This window comes from Myotis brandtii, unplaced genomic scaffold (genome assembly GCF_000412655.1).
Source record: "Myotis brandtii unplaced genomic scaffold, ASM41265v1 scaffold359, whole genome shotgun sequence".
Taxonomy (NCBI): domain Eukaryota; kingdom Metazoa; phylum Chordata; class Mammalia; order Chiroptera; family Vespertilionidae; genus Myotis; species Myotis brandtii.
In genome coordinates, this window is record NW_005363802.1 from 186,828 (window position 1) to 213,115 (window position 26,288).

General features: G+C 40.7%; 1 protein-coding gene across 1 annotated transcript in view; it reads left to right on the forward strand.

Moving 5' to 3' along the window:
- PIR (pirin (iron-binding nuclear protein)) overlaps positions 1-26,288 on the forward strand; it is a 73,247-nt gene that overhangs the window by 24,697 nt on the left and 22,262 nt on the right. The window contains exons 5-6 of the mRNA XM_005871863.2: positions 1,225-1,431; positions 26,078-26,162. Coding sequence (XP_005871925.1) covers positions 1,225-1,431; positions 26,078-26,162 — 292 coding nt within the window. The remainder of the gene's footprint in view (positions 1-1,224; positions 1,432-26,077; positions 26,163-26,288) is intronic.

Consider the following 26,288-nt stretch of genomic DNA (forward strand, 5'->3'; position numbering starts at 1 on the left):
AAAAGCAAAAGAATAGAGTTGTGGCCAAAAGTTAACAGTAACCTTTCACTGGAGCAGAATTATAAAGTGGAAATGGCCTTGAAAAGTCTATATGATGACTGGTGTGCCCTGACCAGGGACGTGGTGATTCTTCTGCCCTCCATGCAACAATTATAAAGTATGTCTGTGTGGATCCCAGTGGGGTTAAGCTCCAGGTACCCACAGATGTAACCTGCTCATTACCTCCCCTTTTTGGCTTTCTCCCTTGCCTAGCTCACTCTTCCCTGCTTGTGCTTTCTGCACCACTTTCCAAATAAACTACCAGCACTGAAGTCTTTGTCTCAGGATCTTCTGTGGGAGAACCCAAGCTAAGACAGGCAGGAAATCTATCATGTTCCATTCTCCTTACCTAATATGCTCTTAATAAAGAAATAAATGAATGCTTGAAGAATCTGCATAACAGTGAAGACAATGACTGTTTTCTCCAAGTAGTGAGGGCTCCATTACTGGAATTGAGCAAGCAGACTCAAGTCACCCATCCATGGTATAGTCACTATAGTGGATACTATGGGGGCTGCACATGTATCTTTAGGCCCTTGCACTTACCCATTCTCCAGCTGCTGCGAATATTGGCTGCTGATGGCTCACAGCTGCATCCCACCCTGGGCACTGCCCTCTGCAGCAAGAACTGCCTCTTCCAAGGTTGTGCTCCCAACGGGGGGTTGGCGCACAGTCACTGGCTTGCTGATGTGGGGATAAAAACCTGGCTACCTCATCTTAATTTGGGGCAATTCTGAAGGTTTATCCAACTTCAGACCTCCCTGTTAGATTGGCTAAGGCCTTTGTTGTAACTGTATTGCTGGTTGGCTTCTCCCCCTGCCCAGTCATGCTTTCTTTTTCTTCTTCTTCTTAAGATGCTCCCAAGAGCAATTCCCAATATACTGTCTGCCTGAATCTCCCCATCTCAGTGCTCAGCTGAAGACTCAGGATACTAAAGAGAGACTCCTTCTATTAGTATGAATTTCAGATCTGATGCTTTGATTTAAAATAGGAAGCATGGGATACATTGGGAAAACTAGAAAGGATTCCAGAAGTTATCATTGTTTTCTTATTCCTCACGAGGCCCAGGGCTGTGAAATAAGCACTTGTAAGGTACCTCACTTAGTTACTGTGTCATAATGGTCCCACCTGCAGCCTTATTCAAGCCTGGGTTACATTTCCCTCTTGTTGGTCTGGTATTTGCAGTGGATGACTGCAGGCCGAGGCATTCTTCACGCCGAGATGCCATGCTCAGAGGAGCCAGCCCATGGCCTACAACTATGGGTTAATTTGAGGAGCTCAGAGAAGATGGTAGAGCCTCAGTACCAGGAACTGAAAAGTAAAGAAATTCCTAAACCCAGTAAGGATGGTGTGACAGTTGCTGTCATCTCTGGAGAAGCCCTGGGAGTAAAGGTAAGCCATGCTGCTGTGTGTTTGTGAAAGCTGAGTTGCTCAATGACATAGGCTGGCCCTGTCTGGATTGTCAGTTCTCACTGGGTTTATCACAGTTCATGTGCCACAGTTCATGGGATGGACTTGCTTCAGAGGTGTCAGAATAAGTGGAACCTAATGGGACCCAGAAATTTTTGCCACATGCAAACCCAGAGAGTTAGAAAAATTATAAGAAAACAAGATCATATTAAAAATGTGGTCAAAAAGCAATTTTCAAGGTATATCTTAATGTGTGTGCAGATTTAATGTCTTTCCTTTTGCTTATTGTGCAAGTTTATAGCCCCTTGGAACTGCAAGATCACCAACTCTAAGAAACAAACAAAACAAAACAAAAAAACAACAACTCCACTTCCTGAAGGTTTATTTTAAAATTAATTTGAACATTTATTTATCCCGTACTTGTTTTACCCTGTACATTCTTCTCAACTAAGACTATAATATTTCAGCTTAGGTTCCCACCATTTTAATCACGTTAGATCAACTGACGCTAAAGATTATGGATAGATTTGTGGTAGGAAAAGGGTATGCTAGGTACTATGTCAGATGCACATGAGAACTGCTGCTGGGGAGGCCAAGTTCGAAATAGCAGCCAGCTGGGGAGTTAGCTGCATACAGTGGTCTCTTAGGTAGGGTTTCCCAGAAGCAAACCCAAGATGAGAATTCATGTGTAACTGATTTTAAAGGAAGTTCCCCTGGGGGGCAGTAAAAGGAGCCAGGATAGGAAGGGCATGAGCCAAGCAAGGGTATCATCTTAGGTAAAGTCCCAAAGAGGATGGGCACTCAAGGATCAGTCCACCTCCAAGTTGTCCTGATCCACCCCAGTGCTAGGCAGCTGGGCTTTCATGCTGTCTTACCCCAAGTCATTACTCATGGCCCTTGAGTTTGGGGTGGAGGGGGGGGCACAGAAATGGGATCCCAGGGGACCTGATAGGGGTCGTGACACCCAGCTTCACACAAGCCAACAGGAGCTGAGAGCATCAAGAAATTAGGAACCACTTTGCCATTCTCCCTGTAGGCAGCCAGCACTTCAAACTACTTTACACACTAATTTATATAAACTTAAATTTTGTTTAGATACACCCACAGGGACAATGGCTTGGCAGTGGCTTCTAGCCAACCACTCAGTGGGGTGCATTTCATGGGCAACAGGATGTTCATGATTTTTGGTTGGGCCTTACAGATTTTGTATTTCCTACGCTATAACCACAGTTCTTTACCTGTACCAGGCCTGGGCATGTGCATTATTTTGCTTTGTGTTTTCAGTGCAAACAGAAGTAATTCAAGGAAAAAGAATCAAAATGTGCTCCCTATTAAGCAAATATATCTGCCTGCTCTCTATGTGTACTTTGCAGTTGGGAAAATGACCCTTCATTGTATTTCTGTGACTCATTTCTGTTTCATCAATCATTGGGCAGTGCCCTTTCCAGTGGTATGGCAAGAGTTCCCTTCCCTTCAACACCACAGAAGACAATTCAGATACTGTGGGGTCTTTCTGGTGTAAGGCAAAGGACGTAGCTATGTGTGGAGTCAGTCAGGGAGGCCTAAGGAGAGCTGAATTCATGCACATGAGAAGCTGCATCCTCTGTTTCCTATGGGGCTTCTCACTCCATGTTTCCAGGACTCTAATGTTCTAGGGACATGTCAGGAGATACCTCCGTCTCCACTTCAACCAGAGCACAAGGCTTTGTGGAATTGTCCTTAACATTTCCTTTACAAACAGTGTTGAGCTGTCTGCAGCTAAAAGGAGAAATGAGACCACTGATTTAATAGGCAAGCAAAGCCAGCAATATCACAAATCCTCCGAGTTCACAACTGCTTTTCATTTATAGAAAACACAATGCCATTTTAATGTCAGAGCTGATTCCAATTACAGGCACAAGGACATTTAAAGCACTTCCAAGCAGCAGACTGCATAGTCTTGCAGTCATAATCAAGAATTAGAGATGAACGGTAATGTTTTAACTTTGTAAAATAATGTCTTGTTAGCTGCTGGCCTCTAAGTTTTCTTATTTTTGTTGAGTAAAATTGTTGAAGTGAATTACATTTTCCTAAGTCAATGATGGTTTTTATTATGAGAGAATTTTAATAAGGAACTCTTCCAACCCTGTTTAGTATTAATTTGAATTTTGAGAAACAATGTGTTGTTGTGAGTACCAGTATGGATGCTGGAGACCAATGGCCTAGATTAGAACTCCCCCCGTGAAGCAGCTGTGTGGTTTTGGTTAAGCCACTTAACCTCTCTGTGTTTCAGGGTTCTCATCCATCATATAGGATTGCTTAGAGGATTAAGTGAGTTTTTTATACATTAAACTACTAAAACAGCATCAGACACATTGTCAGCACCACATAAGTAGTCGCTGTTACTATTATTATTTTGATTACTTCATGTTACCTTGGGTAGGAGCTGGGCTGAGATTTATGTGTACTCATTATGCTAAAGGGACTTGCTGGGATTTGACAAAGGTAATTAACTTGCTTTGAAGAAAAAGACACCAGCATGAGTCAGTGTAAAGATGGGGGACTATTGGCCATTTTTTTCTGGATCTCATAAAAACATTGGTTTCTACATCTGAAACCTTAAATTATGCTCACCAAGGACTGACTGGATCATAAAAAGCCTAGATGTTCCATAAAACAAACTGAAGATAACATTAGGTTAAATTACCAAGTGGGGCTGAGAATATACCTTTTCAAGAGATTGATGTGCTTATCCTACCTAATAAAGAGGGAATATGCTAATTGACCCTCCCACCATTGCAAAGATGGTGGCGCCCACGGCCACAAGATGGTGGCGCCCAGTCCCCTCAGCCCTGCTGGGGTGGCAGGCACATGGCAAGGCTGGGCCCACCCTGAGCCTGCCTCCGGAGTCCCCCAGTCCCTTCAGCCCCCCAGCTGCCCAGGGCCAGCCCGAGGCACAGGCAAGCCTTGTATGGAAGCTGCCCAGCCGATGCCCGAGGCACAGGCAAGCCTCAAATGGCAGCTGCCCAGCTGCCCAGGGCTGTCTGAGGCTCAGGTAACCAGGGCCAGCCGAGGCTTGCACTGCCGGCAGTGGCAGCAGCAGAGGTGTGATGGGGGCATCACTTCCCCTGATTGCTGGGTCGCCTCCCACCCCTGAGGGCTCCTGGACTGTGAGAGGGGGAAGGCCAGGCTGAGGGACCCCCCTCCAGTGCATGAATTTTCATGCACCAGGCCTCTAGTAACTAATATAGAGTCAACAGCAACTCCCACCCCCACAAGTAAAATATCTAGAAAATGGAATTAGTGATCATTCCAGCACTTCTCTAACTTCAAAATTCATGATCACCTGGGTGTCTTGTTAAAACGCAGATTCTGATTTAGCAGGTCAGGGTGAGACCTGAGTGTCTGCATTTCTAACCGCTCCCAGGTGATGCTGAAGCTGTGGTCTTAGGACCACTATTTGTAATGTGTGTAACGACCATGACATCCAAGACAGGGGGCTTACTCATCACTAGGACCAGTTTGATTATGAGCTTATAGAAGATTTTAGGGTTCAGCTCTGTGGTTTTTGGCAAATCTTATTTAACCTTTCTGGACTTCAGTCCCTACACCCACAAAAAAGGCGAGGGGGTTTTGTGCAAGATACTATTTAGCTTTTGCAAGCAACTCAGCTGTCCTTTTGCTAGTCCCAAGACAGATGTGTCCCTGTTTCTCAGTTTATATGTGTTTCAGCCCTTGGGAAGCCACAGCCAATTTTGAGCAAGATTCTGCCAGAAGAACACAGTCTAAAGTGAAGGCTGAAGGGGCGGGGGAGATAAAGATGGGATACTTAGAATAGTTTCTGTCACCTCTGGAAGGTCAAAATCACATGTTTATTTCACGAGAGTATGAAATCCTTCAAACCCCATTCCATCCTTATCAGGCAGCCAATCAGCAATATTTATTGCCAGTTTTCTCTGAAACATGATTCTTTTTCCAGCAAATGCCTCTACTTGCCTCCTGCTGTTTTAAATTCCATTATGTCAGAAGGAAAACTTAAGGAGGCCTCAGCCCCAGTGGGGTCAGAAAAAGGCAATCCAGAGCCAGACTGCCTGGGTCAAGGCCAACACCACCACTGACTAACTTTAAAGAAGTCACTTAGGCTTGCGGGGCCTCAGGGTACTCATCTGAAAATGGAGGTGCTTATACTGACCCAGAGGATCACTGGGAGGATTAAATTGGTTAATATGTGTACAAACTTAGAACAATACTCCTTTGCAAAAACTGTGCATAGTGTTCGTGTGCCCTAGAATTGTGACAAAAGAATCTTCCTTCTGAAGGACAGACTGTATACTAGTATTCATGTATTGGATGATAACCAAACGTTTAAACATTCAGTTTCCAAAACAGCCTCGTGTAATTCACTCAGATCTTGTTACCATGGTGTCTCCAGGGCCTGAATCAATGCCTGATACATACAAGACAATCAAGAAATATTTTTCTGGGTCCATAAGTGAAATCATTAAAATGTAAAGGAATGCTGGAATGAGAGAAATGTGGGCAAAGTAGTAAGAAGATAAGACAATATAGGGATTAAGAATTACTGTAATAAGCTTAATATGAGCTAACTAAAGAGTTGAGAGAACAATAAAATAAGCTAAACTATATTTTAAAATAAAATAAACTATTTAAGGGATTAGGTAGTAGGGAAATGAAAACCAGATTGATGTTTTTCCTTTAAAAGTGAACACCAGGCTGTTTTTCAAGACCCAAACTGTTTCCTGCAGGTTTCTTAAATTGAAACAGTGACAACAATGAGGAGCAGAGGTTTGGGGCTCGTGATTCTCTTTGGGGGTCCACAGGAAGGCGTCTGGCCTGCTTTAGCATCTTTACTGTGGGCTTTCAGGGCATGCTAGATCTCAAATAGGGGAACACATAGCAGCTTTCAATGCATCCCTGCTGGATATATCCGTTCTTTACCCTGGTTTAGCTCCAGCAGGCATTGGAAGACCCTGTGTTCCTTGGGCAATTCTCTCCGAGCCAAAAGCAACCTGCTCACTAAGCAGCCTGTGTTGGTTGTGGGTTGGTATGAAATGTATAACCAAGTCTGTGGTTGTCACCTCTGATAGAGTCTCCGGGCTGTGGCAGGCCATTGGCGTCCACACATGCAGAAACACACACACACACACACACACACACACTGTCCTAGACCAGAACTAGGGAGAAACACCTGAGAAACCAGAGAGAAAACCACATTTTCCAGCTTTTGCTTTCATTTGAAACACCTTATTAGCGATACACAATTTGTCAGTATTCCTTCTACCTTACTTGGATTTAAAAGTTACAGTTTATGTAGCTTTCAGGGAAATACTTTTATAGCATGTCCAAGCAGCAGTGGGGTTTTGACAATCATAATACTAGAGAGTAAACTTAGAACATTTTTGCATTGTACCTATTTCTCTATCTCAGGGAAAATTTGGATTCTTTGAATGCATGTTGCACATTTTAAATAGATCTTGCTAACTTTGCAGTTGACCTCAAATTCTCAGCTCTTCCCCTCACCTACCTTTCCGAGTTGGCTTCTGTTCACTTTGTGGTATAGGGAGAGCTTGAAAGAACAACTCTCAAAATAGCATTTTAAAAACTATTAAATCAGGAAAACAGGTAGCACAGGCACACCTTGTTTTTTTTTTCTCTTTTTGCCTTTAAAGTACTCCAGCAAGTTCATGGATCTAGTTCAAAAAATAATGATAGATATTCTCCTAATGGCAGAGATTGCGTTGGAGGCAGTGGGTTTGTGACAGGAAGCGTGTGATAACGGGCTCCAGCTGTCCCCCAGCGCTCGCAGAGGGAAAACAACCCTTGCTCAGAAAGGAGTTCTCCCTTCCAAAGGCCTCTCTGTTAATTTATTTTATTTATAAATCAGTGCTCTGTGATAGACTTAAGAACTGGAGATTCTAAAAACATTCCCTTTGGGCTGAGGGGTTGGGTAAGGATGGACCTGAGACTTCGCTCAGTATGTCTTTTCTTTTTCATTTGGAAAATGTAAACACATATTTAAAACATCAAGTTAAACCAGAACAGAAAAAAAAACATTAAAATGAAAAACAAGTGGAAACAAATGAAGAACCTAACATTTGTGTAAAGATCTCAACAACATTACCACACAGAGAAAATATTATTTATTTTAAGGGCTTTTAAACATAGTTCTCTGAGTGTACATTTTTTAATGGGAAATATACTAAAGACAAAAAGAACAGCACAAACTTTTGAACTTCATAGTTTTTTTAATTGAATTTATTGGGGTGACATTGGCTAATAAAATGATATAGGTTTCAGGGGTATAGTTCTATAGTACAGTATCGGTATATTACATTGTGTGTTCACCACCCCAAGGCAAGTCTCCTTCCGTCACCATTTAGCCCTCTTTACCCTCTTCTACCCCCCACCCCCACTTTGCCTCTGGTCATCACCGTGCTGTTGTCTGTATCTATGAGTTTTTTTGTGTGTGTTTTTTTTGCTTAATCCTTTCACCTTTTTCACATAACCCCACAACCCCCCTCACCTCTGACAGCTGTCAGTCTGTTCTCTATGAAACTGTTTCTAATTTGTTTGTTAGTTTATTGTTGTTCATACTGGCATTACAATTTTATTTTATTTTTTAATTTTTTGTTTCTTAATCCTCACTTGAGGATATATGTGTGTATGTGTGTGTGTGTGTATACATCCTTCCAGACGACCTTCCAGACAAAGCTGGGGCTGCGAGGGAAGCCCGGTCCCGGGTACCAGAGGGAAGCCAGTGCCGGCAGCCGGGGGAACGAAGCCCTACTCTTGCACAAGTTTCATCCATCGGGCCTCTAATATATATATTTAATTCTCACCTGAGGATATTTTTTCACTGATTTTTAGGGAGAGTGGAAAAGAGAGGGAAAGACAGAGTGAAACATTGATGTGAGAGAAACACATTGATTGGTTGCCTCTAGGCCAGGGAGGAACCTACAAGCAAGTACCTGCCCTTGACTGGAATCGAACCCAGGACCCTTCGGTCCACAGTCCGACGCTCTATCCACTGAGCCAAACCAGGCTAGGGCCACTTGAGGATATTTTTCCATGGATTTTTTAGAGAGAGTGGAAGGGAGGAGAGAGAGAGACATTGATGTTGCCTCCCACACTGGCCCCAACCAGGGGCGGGGATTGAACCTGCAACCCAGGTACGTGCCCTTGACTGGGAATCAAACCTGAGACCCTTCAGTGTGTGGGCCAATGCTCTAACCACTGAACACACCAACCAGGGCAGCATTACAATTTTAAAACAGTTTTAAAATCAAACAAATGAGTAAATTTGTTATATTTTTAGGAATCAAGATTTTCAGTGTAAGAAAAATAGGTACAAATGCAAAAGACAAGAGCAAAGAAAAATACTGTTACATTAAACATTGAATGGACATTTAAAAAAATAGATGTCCATTATCTATAAGGTAGTTTCTAGAGAACTAGTATGTTTGATCATTTTAGGAATCCAAGATTTTTAACAATGCAATTTTATGTTTCTGATAACCATTTCATTTTCTTCTGGTTTTTATTTACATTGATTTTTCTTTTTTGGTCCATGTTTAATTACATGTTATGAGGAATTCTAAAAAAAAGTCCCATCTACGAGAGTCAAAATCACACAATGAATTCTGGCTGAAATTCCCTTTTGAGACATTAAATAAATGTATTTTAATGGGCGAATGTAGGGAGAGAGGAAATGAAATTCCAGCATAAGGCAGAGAGCCTTCTGGGCTCCCTTTGACATAGAGCAAAGGGGAAACAGAGCATTTGAGGGGGAGGGATATTATCAAGTGCAAAGTAGAAATGTGGAGTTGATTTCACCATCTCCGTCTCCTTGCCACTATTCACCAAAGTCCAGCGTACGTCCCCACTCTTCAGCGAAGCCTTCTTAGCTGCCCTAGATCCACATAGCCATCTGTCAACCACACATAAGGTTTTTGGGGTGGCAGTTATTTAATTCATGTGTCCCATTTCTCTATGAGCTCTGTTCATTCAGTCATTAGGCACCTGCTGAGTGCACATCATGCAGTGCCCTAGAGATACATGAATGAGATACAACCATTGTCATCAAGATCACAGTCTAGCTGGGGAGAGAAACTGATAAACATCAGCAGTATAATGTGATACGAGAAATGCTAAAATAGCAGTATGTAAAACTTGCATGGTAATCTGGAGGAGGGAGAAATGATTTTGCTTGTGTGGATGGAGGGAGGGAAAGAAAGAAAAGAGAGGGGGCAGAGGTCGTGTCTTACAATACTATATAAGTATCCTATATAATAAAAGGATAATATGCAAATTGACCAAACAGCAGAACGACTAGTCACTATGATGCTCACTGACCACCAGGGGGCAGACGCTCAATGCAGGAGCTGCACCCTGGTGGTCAATGCATTCCCACAGGGGGAGCACCACTCAGCCAGAAGCCCGGCTGATGGCGGGGCGAGTGCAGGGGTGGTGGCAGGAGCCTCTCCCGCCTCTGTGGCAGCACTAAGGATGTCTGACTGCCAGCGTAGAGCTGCTTCCCATGGGTGCAGGCCGGGCTGAGGGACCACTCCCACCCCTCCACCCTGCCCCTGAGCTCAAATGTTGTGCACTGGGCCTCTAGTGATTTGTATAAAAGGCTTGGATAGTAGGAGTGTAGTAAGTGTGTGGGGATTGTGATGGGACAGGGTGCTGCATAGGCAACCAAATTTGGTGGGGTTGTGACAGGAAAAGGGAAATGATGCAAAATATTGGGCTGGAGGGAAATCTAAAACCAAGTTTGTCTATTCCTGGATTTTGCCTAAGGCTGACTTTGGTTGTATGTATCGTCCTGCATCTCTCTCTCCCAGGGTTTTCCATAGCATGGTTTGTGGTTAGGGTAGGGAGGGGTGCTGTGTGCAGTCCTGTCTCATCTTGAATTTTACAAAGCAACTCATTGTATAGGACCTGCCCAACACACACCATGTAGCCCAAGCAGATGATCGGTATCATTCCACAGACAAGTGCAAAACTTGGTTCTGATTCAATGTTGAGAATAGGCACAATTAGGTCTGTTAGTCTTGTTGTAAATCAGAGGACACCAAAGAAATGCACCCAGCACTTCAAAGACTTGTCCTGTGGTAGGCAGCCATAGTTGGCACTTCATTTGCAGTTAGGAATGTTAAAATAAACAGTGGTCTGCATCTGATCAGATCAGCTGTACAAAAGCTTGCTCTTGCCCAGGGCAGCCCACTCATCCCAGAAATACAATTCTTGGTGTGTACAAAGGGTGCCAGATGTTCTTAGTCCTTCAAGATGTCCCTGCTGACCTAATCACCTAGGAAGTACATTCCAATGGTGTTGACAAGCCCTACTTTGCCAGTAAATGAAGGGATAGGTGCACTTTTAAACCAGAAGTTACATCTGTGCCATTCATACATCATTGGCCCTAGTAATTGGGATTGAAAATTAGCAAGGAAATTTTGACTAAGAGGATAATGAAAGCTATAAAAAAACAACAAGGTATCACCTTCAATAAAGATGAGTGACCACTTTGCATATTAGTGTAATCACTTCTATGGCTGTCAAGGCTTATACTTTTTGGATATAATAAGTCTTTCCCCAGGAACACATTACATATATGTTCTCTAGCCACAGTGAAATATACAGGACAGCTTCAGGGAGCTTCAGAGGCTCTTGTATGTTGCATTAAAAGCTGAGCCCTTGTGGATATACATGAGATCGATGTCAGTATTTTAAAGAACTGTATTGGCATATATACTGTAGAAAGCTATGCTGTTGATAGCTGTAAACACTACTTTATTTTGACTGCAGCACAAGTTCTTGGGATCATGTAGCTTTTGAACAATTGGGTCAAACTCATACTAAAATGTACTGAGAAAATTTGGTGTCAGATATAATTCTGATTACTTGAAGCTTAATTAAGAATTCTGCTCCTCTGGACAGGTAAAGAAAGCCCTAACATAAGCTGAAAAATCTATTACATTATCAAAACTGTACCATCAGAGAGTCAATCCTTTGACAGTATGGTAGATTGAATAGTACATGGACTGTGGAGTCAAGTAGACCAGACCTGGGTCCAAATTTTAGCTCTGTTGTTTAATGCCTCTGTGACCTTAGGAAAATAATTTTTGAGCTTTTATTTATCTGCTCAATAGGGATAATAATGAATAGTATTTGAATTATATGTATGTTATATAATGTGCCTATGGACAAAGAGGGTACTTAACAAATATTTATTTCCTTTTTCGTGTCTTCCTTTCTGTTCCCACATTCCCTTTTATTATTAGTCTTTACTGATAGCAAATCTCTAGAACTTCTTGGGGAAGGAAATGAAAATGGCTAATATCTTTTGTGGGCTCACAGGTTACTAATTTCTAAACCCAGAGCTGTCCAATGAAAATATTATGAGGCCAATATGTAATTTAAAACTTTCAGTCGACACAAAAAAGTAAAAAGAAATTACTTCTAACAATATACTTTAACCCAATTATTCAAAATATCATTTCAACATATATCAGTATAAAGATATAATGAGATATTTTGTATTTTTGTACCAAATTTTTGAAATCCAATGTGCAGTTTACACTTAAAATACATCTCACTTCACACTGGCCACATTTCATGTACTCAGTAGCCTCATATGGCTAGTGATAACTATATGGGGCAGTGATGTCCTGAGTGCTTGACATGTATCCATTCTTTTACTCCTTATTTAATACTAGTAGCCCGGTGCACGAAATTTGTGCACATTAAAGGAATTAATTAGAGGAAATATTTTAATATTGCTATTTGCCCTTTCTCTATAATAGAAGTGTCAGAGATTAAAGAAAATTAGTAAAATGTATATGAAAATCTCCCTCCTGCCAGAGTCTGGGGCGTGCCACAGAACCTAGAGTCAAGTCCCCGCCCACCACCTGCAGGCGCTTCAGAAACACAGGAGACCCAGACCCAGCTGGCCCCACCCCCATTGGTTGATCCCCAGACCCGGCCAGCCCCACCCCTGTCAAGCCCCTCTGGGCTGGGGGCACAGCCTCAGGTCCCCCGGCCAGGCACCAGGTGGGGGACGCAGCCTCAGGTCCCCCGGCCTGGTACCGGGGTGGGGGGGTGCAGCCTCGGGTCCCCTGTCAAGCCCCACTGGGTGGGGGGCGTGGCCTGAGGTCCCCTGGCCTGGTGCCAGGGCAGGGGGCACGGCATGAGGTCCCCAGTCAAACCCTGCCAGGCGGGGAGCACAGCCGTAGGTCCCTCGCCCCGGCAAGGCACCATGTAGCCTCAGGTCCCTGCTGTTCAGTTGTGACGTTATGGTGTCCCAGCTAATTTGCATATTCCTCTATTATATTTAAAGTGGGTTCTCTGAAAAACAGGTCTTATGTCTAATCCCAGGGCAGTGAGAGTGAGGGAGAAGGGAAGTGAGGCAGATACTTGCTTTGCTGGTGCAGAACACCTGTTCAGAAAACTGGACCTAAAGACTTCCTAATGGAGAAAGAAAGAGGAAGAATTTTTCTGTCGTCCTACATCTTCCATTCCTTTTAGGGCAAAGTCTGCCCCATGGGAGCTAATTTTGTGCCCTTCTGAGTTGTGATACCTAGTCCCCTGAGGCAGCCTCTGAGGAGGCCATATACCACATCTTGTTGCTTGGATTTTCACTCAAGTCTGGGTGTGGATCCAGAGCTTCAGTAGGCCTATCAGGTCAAGCCCAGGAGCTCTGGAGCTGCTGTATCTCCCACCAAAGTGGGAGCAATCAATGCCGTTCAGAATTTGGTAGTCAGGAAGAGGCCAAGGCTGCTAGGGATGACAACATAAGTGGCCAAGAACTCAGGAGCTAAAGCTGAGACGCTCTGAGGAGGCACATAAAATGTGTCCAATCAATTTCTCAAACAACCTAATGTTGAAGGGAACTGAGACATTCTAATGAGATGGCTGCTGCCCAGTTTGTGCTCTTAAACACAAGCTCGTATAGGTCATTACCAGCTTGACACAGCTCAATATAAATCAGTTTTTCTGCTAAGAGCAGGTTTTTATCCACAGAAACTTAAAAGACGAAGAGGGCCTGAGAGGAGAGATAGATATTGAAGGTTACAGAGGACATTCTTGACCCATCTGTAATTTGCTCAGGAGCTGACCACTTCTGACTTGCCCAGGAATTCCTGAACCATTTCCTGTCCCAGCTGGGAGCTAGGTACTGACCCTTCCATAGGTCTCCAGCCCGTCAGCAGATTTAGTTGGACAGAAACGTTCCATTCGTTTACTTCTTCCATTGCTGTAATGGACAGAGTATTAAGATCTGAACGAAGTCCTTAGAGCAGCATGAGTCTAGAATTGATAGTATGAGATGCTGTTCAGAGCCGACCAAGAACTACTCTTCCTTTTTCTTCTGGAACTTCTATTGGAATCAGAATGTCTGGCAGCAAGAGACATGAGAGATCAGCTCTCCAATTCCAACACTTTGCAGATGAGGATGCTGCAACCCAACTAAGCAAAAAAGTCTTTCCCAAGGTCAGACAGCTCATTGTAGAAGGAACTAGACCCACACTCGGGTTTTTAAATTTTTCCCCGTTTTATTTGCACAGTACCCTTGCCTTATCATACCATTTAGCCCCTGTACTTAAACTTGCTGAGTGTCTCTATAGTTTGGGAATACCATAGTTGATTTTCATGGAAAGAAGTTTCCAAATGAACCTCTCTCTCTACACCAATAGGGTACCTTCATGTCTGTACAAGCACACACCTCTGACCATGTCACAATGTCATGCAAATGATCACATAGGAGAAGCCCTGTGCCATAATAAATTCCCCCTTAATCATATCTACACAAAGTTATCAGTCCCCAGAGCTCTATAAAATCTTAACTTTGCCAAATAGTTTCTCATCTTGATGCACTTTCTTGCAAGAACTCATAAAAAATCTTAGTAAATACCAAATGTAACTAATAGAAATTAAAAATGTTATAAAGCCTGGTGAGGAATATTCTAGCATTGGTTAATAGATTTGCTGACTCACCTTGGAATACCTTACCCATGCATGGGTGATAAGGGATAGGAAGGCTCCATATTGTCATATTCGGGGATCATTTGTGGTTTTATTGTACTTTTCAGCCTTTTTAGGATTATAGATGGATTGGTCATATAAGAGATGAGCATATGCTCTTTCTCTGTTTTTAATTTTCAAAAAATTAGAACATTTGTAAGCCAATTTTGTTCAAGAATGCTGACTCAAAGGGTGAAGAAATCGAAGTCCAGTTTCACAATTTACATGTCTGTGGTTAAATTTCAGGACTATGAAATCCTCTTCCCCTTTAGCTTTCCTATCCTCACTACTACTCCCCTAAAAACCAAAAGGTGAGAAGGAGAGGGACGAGCGTGTTACTGTTGATTAAAGTGCTGCTTGAAAAGGATGCTGTAGAGAATAGACGGCAGGATACTTTGGCCATGACCAAAATTCTTGGTTAGCTGCACAGTTTGATGCTCAAGATTTTTCACAATCATTATTGTTCACGAAAGTTAAAAATGTTGTCTGGCCCTCTCTAACTCTCACCCTATACAGAGCCATTGGCATTTTGCCTAAGAGTTTCTTGTTTTCTCTTTATGTAGCACTTCATGTATATGTCAAAATATGATTACAGGGTTTTAATCCTTCCCACGATACCTTTGGCACTGGGGACGGAAACTAATCTCTCCCACTCATCAGAATTCTTTAAAATAACTAAGAATTCAGAAATCAGAGTGCTTTGGATGGAGGACAGAAGACATCATTTTGTTGAAGACCATCAGCCTATTCTAAACAGTGAGAGTTGCAAATTTGATTTAAATAATGTGGTAAATCAACTTTTCATTTCCTCAAAGCCTTAAGGTCTCCAGGACAAAGAGGAAGGTATGGTTATTCACACAGGGGCCAAAGGGGTGTGGTAGTGAGTTTCCTGAGTGTGTAAAGGTGTAAGTGGTAGAGAAAATGTTCTGTGTTTGGTTTTCTCCCTCGTGCAAAGCCCAGCAGACTATGAGAGTGGGAAAGTGGTGGAAGAAGACAAGGAGATTGGGAAGCCCTGTGGGAGAAGTACTAGATGATGACAAGAATTCCTTATGGCGTACATCTTCCTCTGTTAGTTCGGGTTCCTGAACTAGTTAGGGAAGTTTTCTCCATTGAGGCTCTTCCCTGTGGTTGGTAGAAACAGAACCTACCTGAAATAGATCCAAGTGTATATGCAAACATAATAATGATAAAGAATATTATCATCAAGTGGGGAAAAGAGTTAACTGGGACAACTGGTTAACCATTTATAAAAAGAAACCAGTTTAGCTCATGATCTCACACCTCATAGTAATATAGATATGGCATAGATCAAAGAATAAAATGCTTAAAATGTTGAACTAGAAAAATATAGGCAAATATTTAATTTCATCTTTGGATGGAGAAAGACTTTCTAAGTTTAAAAGCATTGGAAAGAAAAGATTGATAGATCTGTCCCATAGTAGAACTGCCATCAATGCGATTAAAGGCTAAAAACAAAGTGGGAGATTTTTATGACAGATATTATTAAAGACTAATAACCTTACTTTACTTAAAAAACACATCTCATATAAATTGGTAAGAGAAGCTCCCAACCCTTTGACCCCACAGCCCCCAAATTCTCTACTCCCTCTCAGAGTCATACTTCACCAATGATTTGTCTGCACACACTATCTCTACTTCCCCACTTCCCCACTACTCTCAACCTGGTGTCCACCCTCATCAGTGCACTGAGTCACCACTGACTTCCATGTGGCCAAACCCAGAGGTCTTTTTTACCCCCCTAAAGTTAACTCTTCCTTTCCATGGGTTGAATGCTCCCTCCTCCTCACTTTGGCCTCTGAGATAATGAATTCTTGTGTCTCTGGATGCTCCTTAATCCTCAGTTTCTTTTCTCAGGTAGGTACCTTTCCCTCTACAAGACCCCTAAAATGCTCAAGTTCCCTGGATCTCAGTCCTGAGTCCTCTTCTCTGTCATTGCACATCATCTCCCTAGGTGACCTTATCCATCTCATGGATTTATAGCTGTATAGTATCCCATGTTGTAAATGTACCACAGCTTTGTTATCCTCTCATCTACTGATGGGCACTTGGGCTGTTTCCAGATCTTAGCTATTGTAATTTGTGCTGCTATGAACATAGGCGTGCATATATTCTTTCTGAATGGTGTTTCAGGTTTCTTAGGCTATATTCCTAGAAGCGGGATCACTGGGTCAAATGGCAGCTCCATATTTAATTTTTTGAGGAAACTCCATACTGTTTTCCATAGTGGCTGCACCAGTCTGCATTCTCACCAGCAGTGTCATTCCATGGATTTATATGCCATTTATAGTCTTGTAACTCCCACATTTATATTCACAACACAAGTCTAACTTCTGAGCTCTGTGTACTCTCTCTACTTGACAGACATTTGCATGGTCCCCAGGCATGTCAAATTTTAAATAGCAAAAGTTGAAGCCTTGTTTTCCCCTACCCCCACCTGTCTTGACAACAAACAAATGAAAATTTGTCTTCCTTTTGGTGTTCTCCATTTTAATGAATGAATGGCACCATCACTTGCTGCTCAAATTTAAAACACGGTGGTCATCCTTAGTCCTTCTCCATCCCAACCCACATCCAGTCTATTAACAAAACCTTTCTATTTCCAAAATAGATTTTAAATCTATCTATCTCTCTCCCTGTCCAACCCTGGCCGGGCCCACTGCAACAGCCTCTTCAGGGGGCTCCTCTCCTATTCTTACTCCCTTCCAGTTCTCCACATAGTAGCTCAAGACATCTTTTTAAGATATATTTTGGGTCAACATGTTGTCATTGAACGCTAAAGAAATCCTAAATACCTTACTCTGACTTACACCTGAGTGAGTTTTTTCTAATTCTTTGAACTCATCTCATGCCGTTCTCTCCAGCAACTTCTTTATGTGTACATATTGTTCTCCACTCAGTTCCTGATTCCTCCAAGCTCTTTATTGCCTCCAGGCCTTTGTACCTGCTGTGCTCCTTTCTCTGCCCAGAAACCTCTTACCCCTACCTCTTCTCATTTGAGGCCTTCTAGTCCCCATTTATTTTCTCTCTCTGTACTCTATTTCTTTTACAGTCTGTATAATTTTATATTTATTTTGTTAAATTGTCTACCTCACTAGAAAGTAAACGCCACAAAGTCTGACCAGATCTTTTATTCACCAATATACATATTCAATGACTAGCACACTACAGGCTCTCTATCAGTATTTCTCAAATGAGGGAACTAATTAATAATGAATAAAAACTTAAATAGGTTAATGAGAAGATAGTTTATAAAAAGGGAAACACAAGTAGTCTAATATACATGAAGCACCTAGAATTGTACCTGTTAGGTACTAAGCCCTATATATATGTAGATATTGTTTTATATTAATAATGTTTAATAGTATTTGGTAAATTAAAATTAGTATTGTCACCTAAACTGATAGTCAAATTAAAAGAGTAAGGAGATAATCAACTTCTGCTTCTTAAATTAGATAAGATTAAAAATATTAGATAGTCAACATTTTGATGACATAGGTACTATTTACAGATAGTTACTAAGTGATTTGACAAAAAACAATTTGGATGAAAGCAAGTCAGTTGGTATAACAATTTACTAAAATGAATTTTTGTTCAAAAACAAATACTGCTAGACAATGGTTGTTCAAGCATTGCTATTTGTACTATGGAGTTGGTGCCTTTAAACTTTTTTTTCAGGTTAAGCTTTTTCCTTATTGCCCATTTTTTTTCAGATTCTCAGATATGTTTTTCTTTTTCTTTACCTTTTATTTCAGCAATTAACCCTTCCTTTAGATCAGTGGTTCTCAACTTTGGCTGCACATTAGAATCACCTAGGAATCTTTTTAAAATCCTGATTTCTGGGCCTCATCCTCCGGAAATTGTTTCTTTGTTACTAATGTTGTGGCCCCACCCCATAACAAAGAATAAACAGAATCGGAGGAGGAGGCCCAGAAATTAGGATTTTAAAAAGATTCCCAGGTGATTCTAATGTGCAGCCAAGGTTGAGAACCACTGCTTTAGATGTTTGTGGCAAAGATATATTGGAAAAAATCTAAATGGGCAACAACAGGGGAATTGTTGGAATTAGTTAACTTGCTAACGATAGGGAGTTATACAAGAGAAAATTTGTAGAGCACATACTGAGTTGAAAACTGCCTTGTGGTGAGCAAAATTAACAAGTCTAGAAAAACCAATGACTACTAGTAGACATGTTCAGCAAAATTGCTGTTTATGCACATGATCATGTTGAGCAGTTTGCTTTTGGCCACATTGCATTTAGTAAGAAACCCACAGATATATCAAGAGCCCTTAAAATGTCTACAGTTTTAGACCCAAAATTTCACAGTGAAGAAAAAAAATAGAGATGTGGTCAAAGATTTATCTGTAAAGATATTCATCAAAAGTTAGCAACCATGCAAAAGGAAAAAAAAAACTTAAAACAACATTCAACATTAAGGGCGCCAGTCAACATGAGGGTGAGCAGCCAGGAATAGGCAGAAACACTATTTCTTTTTCTTATTGGATATTGAAGCTTCACGCTTGTTAGTATAGTTACTTAGAATAATTTGCTTAAGTAACATATAGTAAGATTGAGAATTTGAGCGCATTTTCTGAAAAATCATTACATCACAAAGGGTCTTTTGAAATTGTTCCCAAAAAGAAATGTAAAAGCATTTATTACAACTCTGATATGTAACACATTGCTCCACTTGCTTTTAGGGAAGGAAGACCAGCGTGGTGGCAAAATTAGCAGCATTCAGGGATAAATGGGTGGCAGTTAATTGTGAAAGTAGCTGTGGCAAAATGAAAGATTTCCTTTGCTACTCTCACACATAAGCAATCAACTGTAGCACACACTGGGAAGACGTTTGCAAGCCAGATGCCTTCCATGTGGAAGTGATTTAACCTCCTAATTAAGGTCACATTTACAGATAAAAACAGGAAGGAAGCCAGCTTGACAGGGGTATCGTACCAAAAGCCAGGGGAAGCCTTTGAAGGATATAAGATGAAGGTAGTTGGGGTTCGGAAGGAAGTGGTTTTGTAGACCCTGTTTGGTCTTGGTTGTTTAGTGGTCATTATTGGAGTGGTGTCTTTGGCGCATTAAAGGTTTAATTCTGACATATTTATAGAGAATGAGAGACAAGATTTGTATGGATTTGGTAGTACTCCTGTTGTTGGTTAGCCAAAATTTACCCCTAACCTCTTATGAAGAGTTATTCACCTTCTAGAAGCTTTGCCTACTTGATATTTGAACTTTAAGATTTTAATCCAATAGGCTTTTCACATACAGACTAACTCATTTAGAGATAAGTTTTCTAAATACTTTTAACAGAGAATTATGAAATGAGAAGAAAGACAAAAGAGGAATAGCTTTGGATTTTGGTACCTGTGCCAGCACTATTAGGACCAAAATAGAGAAAAGGAAGAGGAACATTTCAGTGATTTGTTTTGTTCATGCTGAAACATCTGTAGAGGAATGTTTTACTTTAGGTTAGAATGGACCAATTTATTTTAATTCTATGGAAATAGATACATAGCTAAGTTTTTACCAAAAAAGAATAATTTAATTAAATTCTCATTGTATTATGAAGGTTTATTGATAGTTTAATACTATACATAAAAATAAACAAAACAGAACACAGAAAAGAGTGTGCCTATTGGTGATATTTCTTTATTTTTGCAAATCAGTGGTGTGTAATAGAAAAATTAAATCCAGGCTTGCTTAAACTGTATTTGAAGCTGATGTTATTATCCTTGAGTTAAACAAATATAATTTATATTTGCTATTTCAACAGAGTTACCATGGAAGATTAAAAACTAAAAAACAAACAAAAACAAAATCTACCTGCTTTTCAAAAACTATGTGTGTTTGAGAATTTTATCACATTATTGATTAATTGAAATAGAATAATGTACTTTTAGGTTTGGGGTAGTTGATTTTTCAAGACCTGTGTTATATTGTGTTCAATAGTCTGATTTTCAATATAAAAAGGGTATTAGAATCAGAGTTCTATTTTAGGTTAATAAGGTGATGGAAAACACCTTCAAAATAAATTAAAAGTTTCCCTTTAGTCCTTTTCATGCTGAAAGACAATAGAGTATATTTGTGGCTTTATAATGTTGTAATGTCTCTAATTGGTTTCTGTTTAAAATTTATGAATGAATAAATAAGTACAGAAGCCTTGTGTTTTGTGCACATACACATGTATCTATGTAGTTGCAGTCTTAGAGAGATAAGTTACCATTTTTTGGACAACACAGATGAGGTTGAGAAATTCGAGTCAGGAAGAAAAGTAAAAGCTAGCCCAGACAGCAAGATTGATGACTGAGTTTGAGGGCAAGAATAGAATGAATTGATCAGCGGTTCTCCTCTTACTCCCCATAGGCCTAGTTGCCCTCCTCTCCCCAGCCACATCTCACTTTTCTACAGCTCTAGTCTGAGAAGTCAGAAGGGAATTTTAAAAATGAAAATGTGGAGGAAAACATTAATTTTCTGATTCAGCATTTTAGAATCAGAGATAGACTTTAACATCAGTGAGTCTCAAGATGAGATTTTCAGATGAGTGAACTAAGCCCAGAAGAAGAAAAGTGTTTTGCTAGTCAGCAGGAAAAGCAATCCTAGCATCAAAGACTTGGTTTCCAGGTCAAGATCATTTTTATGACTACATTCTGGGAGAATATTAGTAAAAATTAAACTAAGAACCTCTTTGTGATTAATCTCTTTGTTGTAGGCAGGGATGCTGCATCTGCCACTGAGGGAGAGGTTGGGAAAGACATTTATATATGTGTTTTTTTAAGTTTTAAAAAATTTATCTTTATTTTTGAAAGTATTACAGATGTCCCCTTTTTTTCCCCATTGACACTCCTTCCCCAGTCCTGACGCCTCACCAGGGCTTCACCCCACTATTGTCTATGTCCATGGGTTATGCATATATGCATATAAGTTCTTTGGTTGATCTCTTCCCTCCCTCACTTCTGTTACATGCTTCCATGTCTTTAGATCTATTTTGTTTGTCAGTTTATTTTGTTCATTTGGTTCCACATATAAGTAATATCATGTGATATTGTCTTTCTCTGACTGGCTTATTTCACTTAGCATAATACTTTCCAAGTCCCTCCATGCTGTCCCAAAGGGTAAGAGATCCTTCTTTTTTACAGTTTGCATAGTATTCCATTGTGTAAATGTACCACAGCTTTTTATCCACGCATGTACTGACGGGCTGTTTCCAGATCTTAGCTATTGTAAATTGAGCTGCTATGAACATAGGGGTGCATATATTCTTTCTGATTGGTATTTCTGGCTTCTTAGGATGTATTCCCAGAAGTGGGAATGACTGGGTCAAATGGCAGCTCTATTTTTAATTTTTTGAGGAAATTCCACACTATTTTTCATAGTGGCTGTGCCAAGCTGCATTCCCACCAGCAGTGTACTAGGGTTCCTTTTTCTCCACATCCTCGCCAGCACTTGTTTGTTGATTTATTGATGGTAGCCATTCTGACAGGTGTGAGGGGTATATCATTGTTGTTTTAATTGGCAACTCTATGATGATTAGTGACATTGAGCATTTTTTCATGTGTCTTGGACATTTGTATGTCCTCTTTGGAGAAGTGTCTGTTCAGGTCCTCTGCCCATTTTTGATTGGATTGTTTGTCCTTTTGTTGAGTTGTATGAGTACTTTATGTATTTTGGAAATTAACTCCTTATCAGCTATTTTATTAGCAAATATCTTTTCCCATACATTGGGTTCCCTTTTCATTTTGATGCTGGTTTCTTTTGCTGTGCAGAAGCTTTTTATTTTGATGTAGTCCCATTCGTTTATTTTTCCTTTGTTTCTCCAGCCCTACGCATTGTATCAGTGAAAATTTTGCTATGTGAGATGACCTTTAAGCCAAACAGGGGTTCTTTTTCTGGAAGAGAACAAAATATTGCTCATATAGAGGAGTCATCTGATATTATGTGACATTTACCCTTGATCTTCTTAGAGGTAATTTGGGAAGTCTTCATTAGACAAAACCAGATTCTTTCCATATGGTGCCTTACACACCTAATGATTCTAGAGAATCAGCTCCTACATCTTGCTGGTGCTGCCCTTGTGTTATGTATGTTTCAAGCTCTTCAGATTGATTGTGAATCTTTGGCCTTAGGCTGCACTTGATGTCACAGGTCTTTCTGGTTTCATTTATGTATGCACAAGGGAATTTGCTTTCCTGTCTTTGAAGCTATATTGTTGCATCTTGACCTTCTAAGCCATGTAAAACCACCTACCAGACCATTTAAAACCCAAAGCTTCAGTGCATGAAACATTCATAGGAAAGGGAATAAATTTCTGCTAGAATTATTTATAATTCTCTATTATACAATTTAATATACAAATGTACACTTTAATCATACCAAATCACCCTTACATGCATATATGCATATAAGTTGTTTGTAGGTGAAAAACATTGATGAATATCCTATGTATACTGTACATAAATTTACTAGTATTATTATACATGAGATTTTCCATTAGGAAACATCATTCAATAAATATTTATCAGACACCTACTATGTAACAGGCACAGTGGGTTGGCCTTAGGTGAAAAAGGCCATAATGTCCATGTTCTTGTGGAATTTACATAATTATTCTCTGCAAAATGATGCCTTTATGAAGGAGAAAATAATTCTGAGCCCTGGATTCGCTATTTTGGACTATTTACACATTCATGTTTTTTAATAACTATAAGCTTTTATTAAAATAGAAGAGGCCCAGTGCACAGATTTGTGCACTGGTGGGGTTCTCAGCCTGGCCTGCGGGGATCCAGCTGAAACTGGCTCTCTGAAATCCCCCGAGGGGTCCCAGATTGCAAGAGGGTGCAGGCCAGGCTGAGGGACCCCACTGGTGCACAATCAGGGCCAGGGAGGGACCGAAAAAGGGCTCCGGGGTGTGTCCAGCTTGTCTAGCCCAGTCCCAATGGGGGGCAATTGGGGCAGATCGGGGCTGGCCAGCCAGGGAGGGACCGCGGGAAGTTGGCCGGCTGGAGAGGGATCGCAGGAGGGCTCCAGGGCTTGTCCAGCTGGTCTTGCCCAGTCCCGATTGGCTGGACCCCAGCAGCCATCTAACCTTGTGGTTGCAGTGTCTGCCCCTGGTGGTCAGTGCACATCATAGCAACTGGTTGAACAGTTGAACGGTTGGACACTTAGCATATTAGGCTTTATTATATAGGATAATGTATAGACCTAGAGACATAGAAGCATGAATAGACTCTTGAACCTCAGAGGGAAGGCAGGGGAGGGTGGGCAGGAAGAGATCAACCAATGAACTTGTATGCATATATGCAAAACCCGTGTACGCAGACAATGGGTTGGTGAGGGCCTGGGGAGGATGGGAGTGGGCTGGAAGAGGTTCATGGGGGAAAAGGGGAACCTATGTAATACTTTCAACAATAGAGATTCAAAGAGAAAAAGGATAGCTACAAATTGGGAGTGCAGTAAACCAGCATGAATACTGTACCAGCCGCGGTGATACACAGTACAGCTCAGAGCATTTTCATCAAGTGAACACAGTCATGAAATCAGAAACCAGGTCCAGAAACAGAACATAATTATTGAGTAAATTAAGCAAGACCAAAAATTACATGTATATGATTCCATTTATATAAAATTCAATAAAGTGCAGGCAATGGTTGCTGGGGGATTAAGGAGCATGAGATGGAGGGATTACAAAGAGGCATGAGAAAACTTCTGAGAGTGATGGGATATGCTTACTCTCTTGATTGATGTTTTCAGAGGTCTATATAGATCAAAATGTATCCAATTGTACACTGTGAAATAGCCCATTTATTGTCTATCAATCATATTTTTCAAAAGTTGTACTTTTTTTAATTTGCAAAATTAATTTTGGGAGTAATTACTCAGAAGGGACATGAGGAAGCCTTCTGGTGTGATAGTTTTCTTTGGCCTCATATGGGTATATAGGCAAAAAACAAAACGCAGCAAAAAAAAAAAAAGCTGTATATTTCAGATTTGTGCATTTCACTGTATTTAAGTTGCAACTTCATAAAAATAAATTTTACAAAAATAAGTTAAAAATAAAAGTAACAGAACATCATCAGGCCCCAGAAGCCCCTTTTTAAACCCGATCCAGTTACCAAACTTCCCAAGTTAACCACTTTTTTGACTTTTAGCAACATAGACTAGTTTTGCTTTTTAAAATCCTCACCTGAGGACAGTTTACTGATTTGTTTAAGGGAGGGAGGTAAAGGGGGGGGGAGAGAGAGAGAGAGAGAGAGAGAGAGAGAGAGAGAAAGAAACATTGATCAGCTGCCTCCCATAAGCGCCCTGATAGGGGATCAAACCCACAACCTAGGTGTGTGCCCTGACTGAAATTGAACCCATAACCTTTTGGTGCATGGGACGACACTCCAACCTACTGAGCCTCACTGGTCAGAGCTAGTTTTGCTTTGTTTTGAACTTTATGGAAATGGAATAATATGGTATATTATCTTTTGTGTTTGCCTTCATGCGCTTAGCATTATGCTTGTGAGATTTATCTGACTTGTTATTTGTGGTTGGGTTCATTCATCCTCCTTGCTATGTAGTATTCCATTGTATATTACAATTCATTATTTATTTTATCATTAAAGACATTTGGACTATTTCCAGTTGTTGTCTGTTACTGAAAATGTCACTATCAAGATTTGTGTACATGTCTTTAGGTGAACATTTCTGTTGTGGATACACTTTTGAGTTGGAATGCTGGGTCACAGATTATGTACATATTCACCTGTATTACATACTGCCAAGCAGTTTTCTAAAGTTGTATACCAAGTTACAGTCCCACCAGTAGTGTATAAAAGTTCATTACTCTATATCCTTGCCAAATATGGCATTATGTGCTTTTTCATTTTTTGTTTGTATTTTAAGTTTAAAAAACTAGCAATTGGGCTTTATGATAAACAATGAGGCATCATCAAATTTATAGCAACAGTGATAATCCCTTGGATTTTGGTCTATGCCAGTGATTCAGAATGGTATCATATTGAATTACAAACTCTATTTAACTGTTGCCAGAATTAAAGCCACTGTGTACAATGGAAAATCCTGTAAAAGTTTGCCTTTCTTACATTTGAAGTCATGGCTTTTTCAAGCCAGCAATCGTAGACCACTTTTTTTTTTTCAATAGGTCCAAGTTAGAACAAGTAAAAAATGCTTACAGGTCCCTTTTTTAAATTTCAAAAAACACATAGCTTTATTGAGAACTAGGGAAGAAATGTATAGTTGGATGAGAGATATCAAGTGGAAATTTGGAGCAACTACTGGCCAGTAAATGATTAACATCTGACCATATTTGAGAAATGGCTGTTGGGAGATAGCTGCCATCCTGAAATAGCTTGTCAACCATATTGTAAAGCCAGGAAGGCTAACTTTTAGACCAAGACCCTTAAGAGGGAGCTGTAATGGCAAACCATCCAGCCCCTACCCCCTACCCTGCTTTAACTGCACCTTCCAAAGGAGGAATTGTACATATAATGGATTCAGGCCCCAGGCCCGTCCAGAAGGGCCCAGTTGAAGTAAAGAAGAACCCTATTCTTGGAAAGATGCTGATGGTTTCCCCTTTCTTTTCAGTCCAAGATTTACACCCGCACACCAACCTTATATTTGGACTTCAAATTGGACCAAGGAGCAAAGCATTCCCAGCCTGTTCCTAAAGGTATGCTGGGTTCTGGGGTTTAGTGATCATTTCAGGAAAAAAGGAGGGAGGGTACTTGCTCTGGAATGTTCTTGATTCTGAACCTCAGCACAAAGGTCTATGAATTTAGTCTATGTTAAATTATGT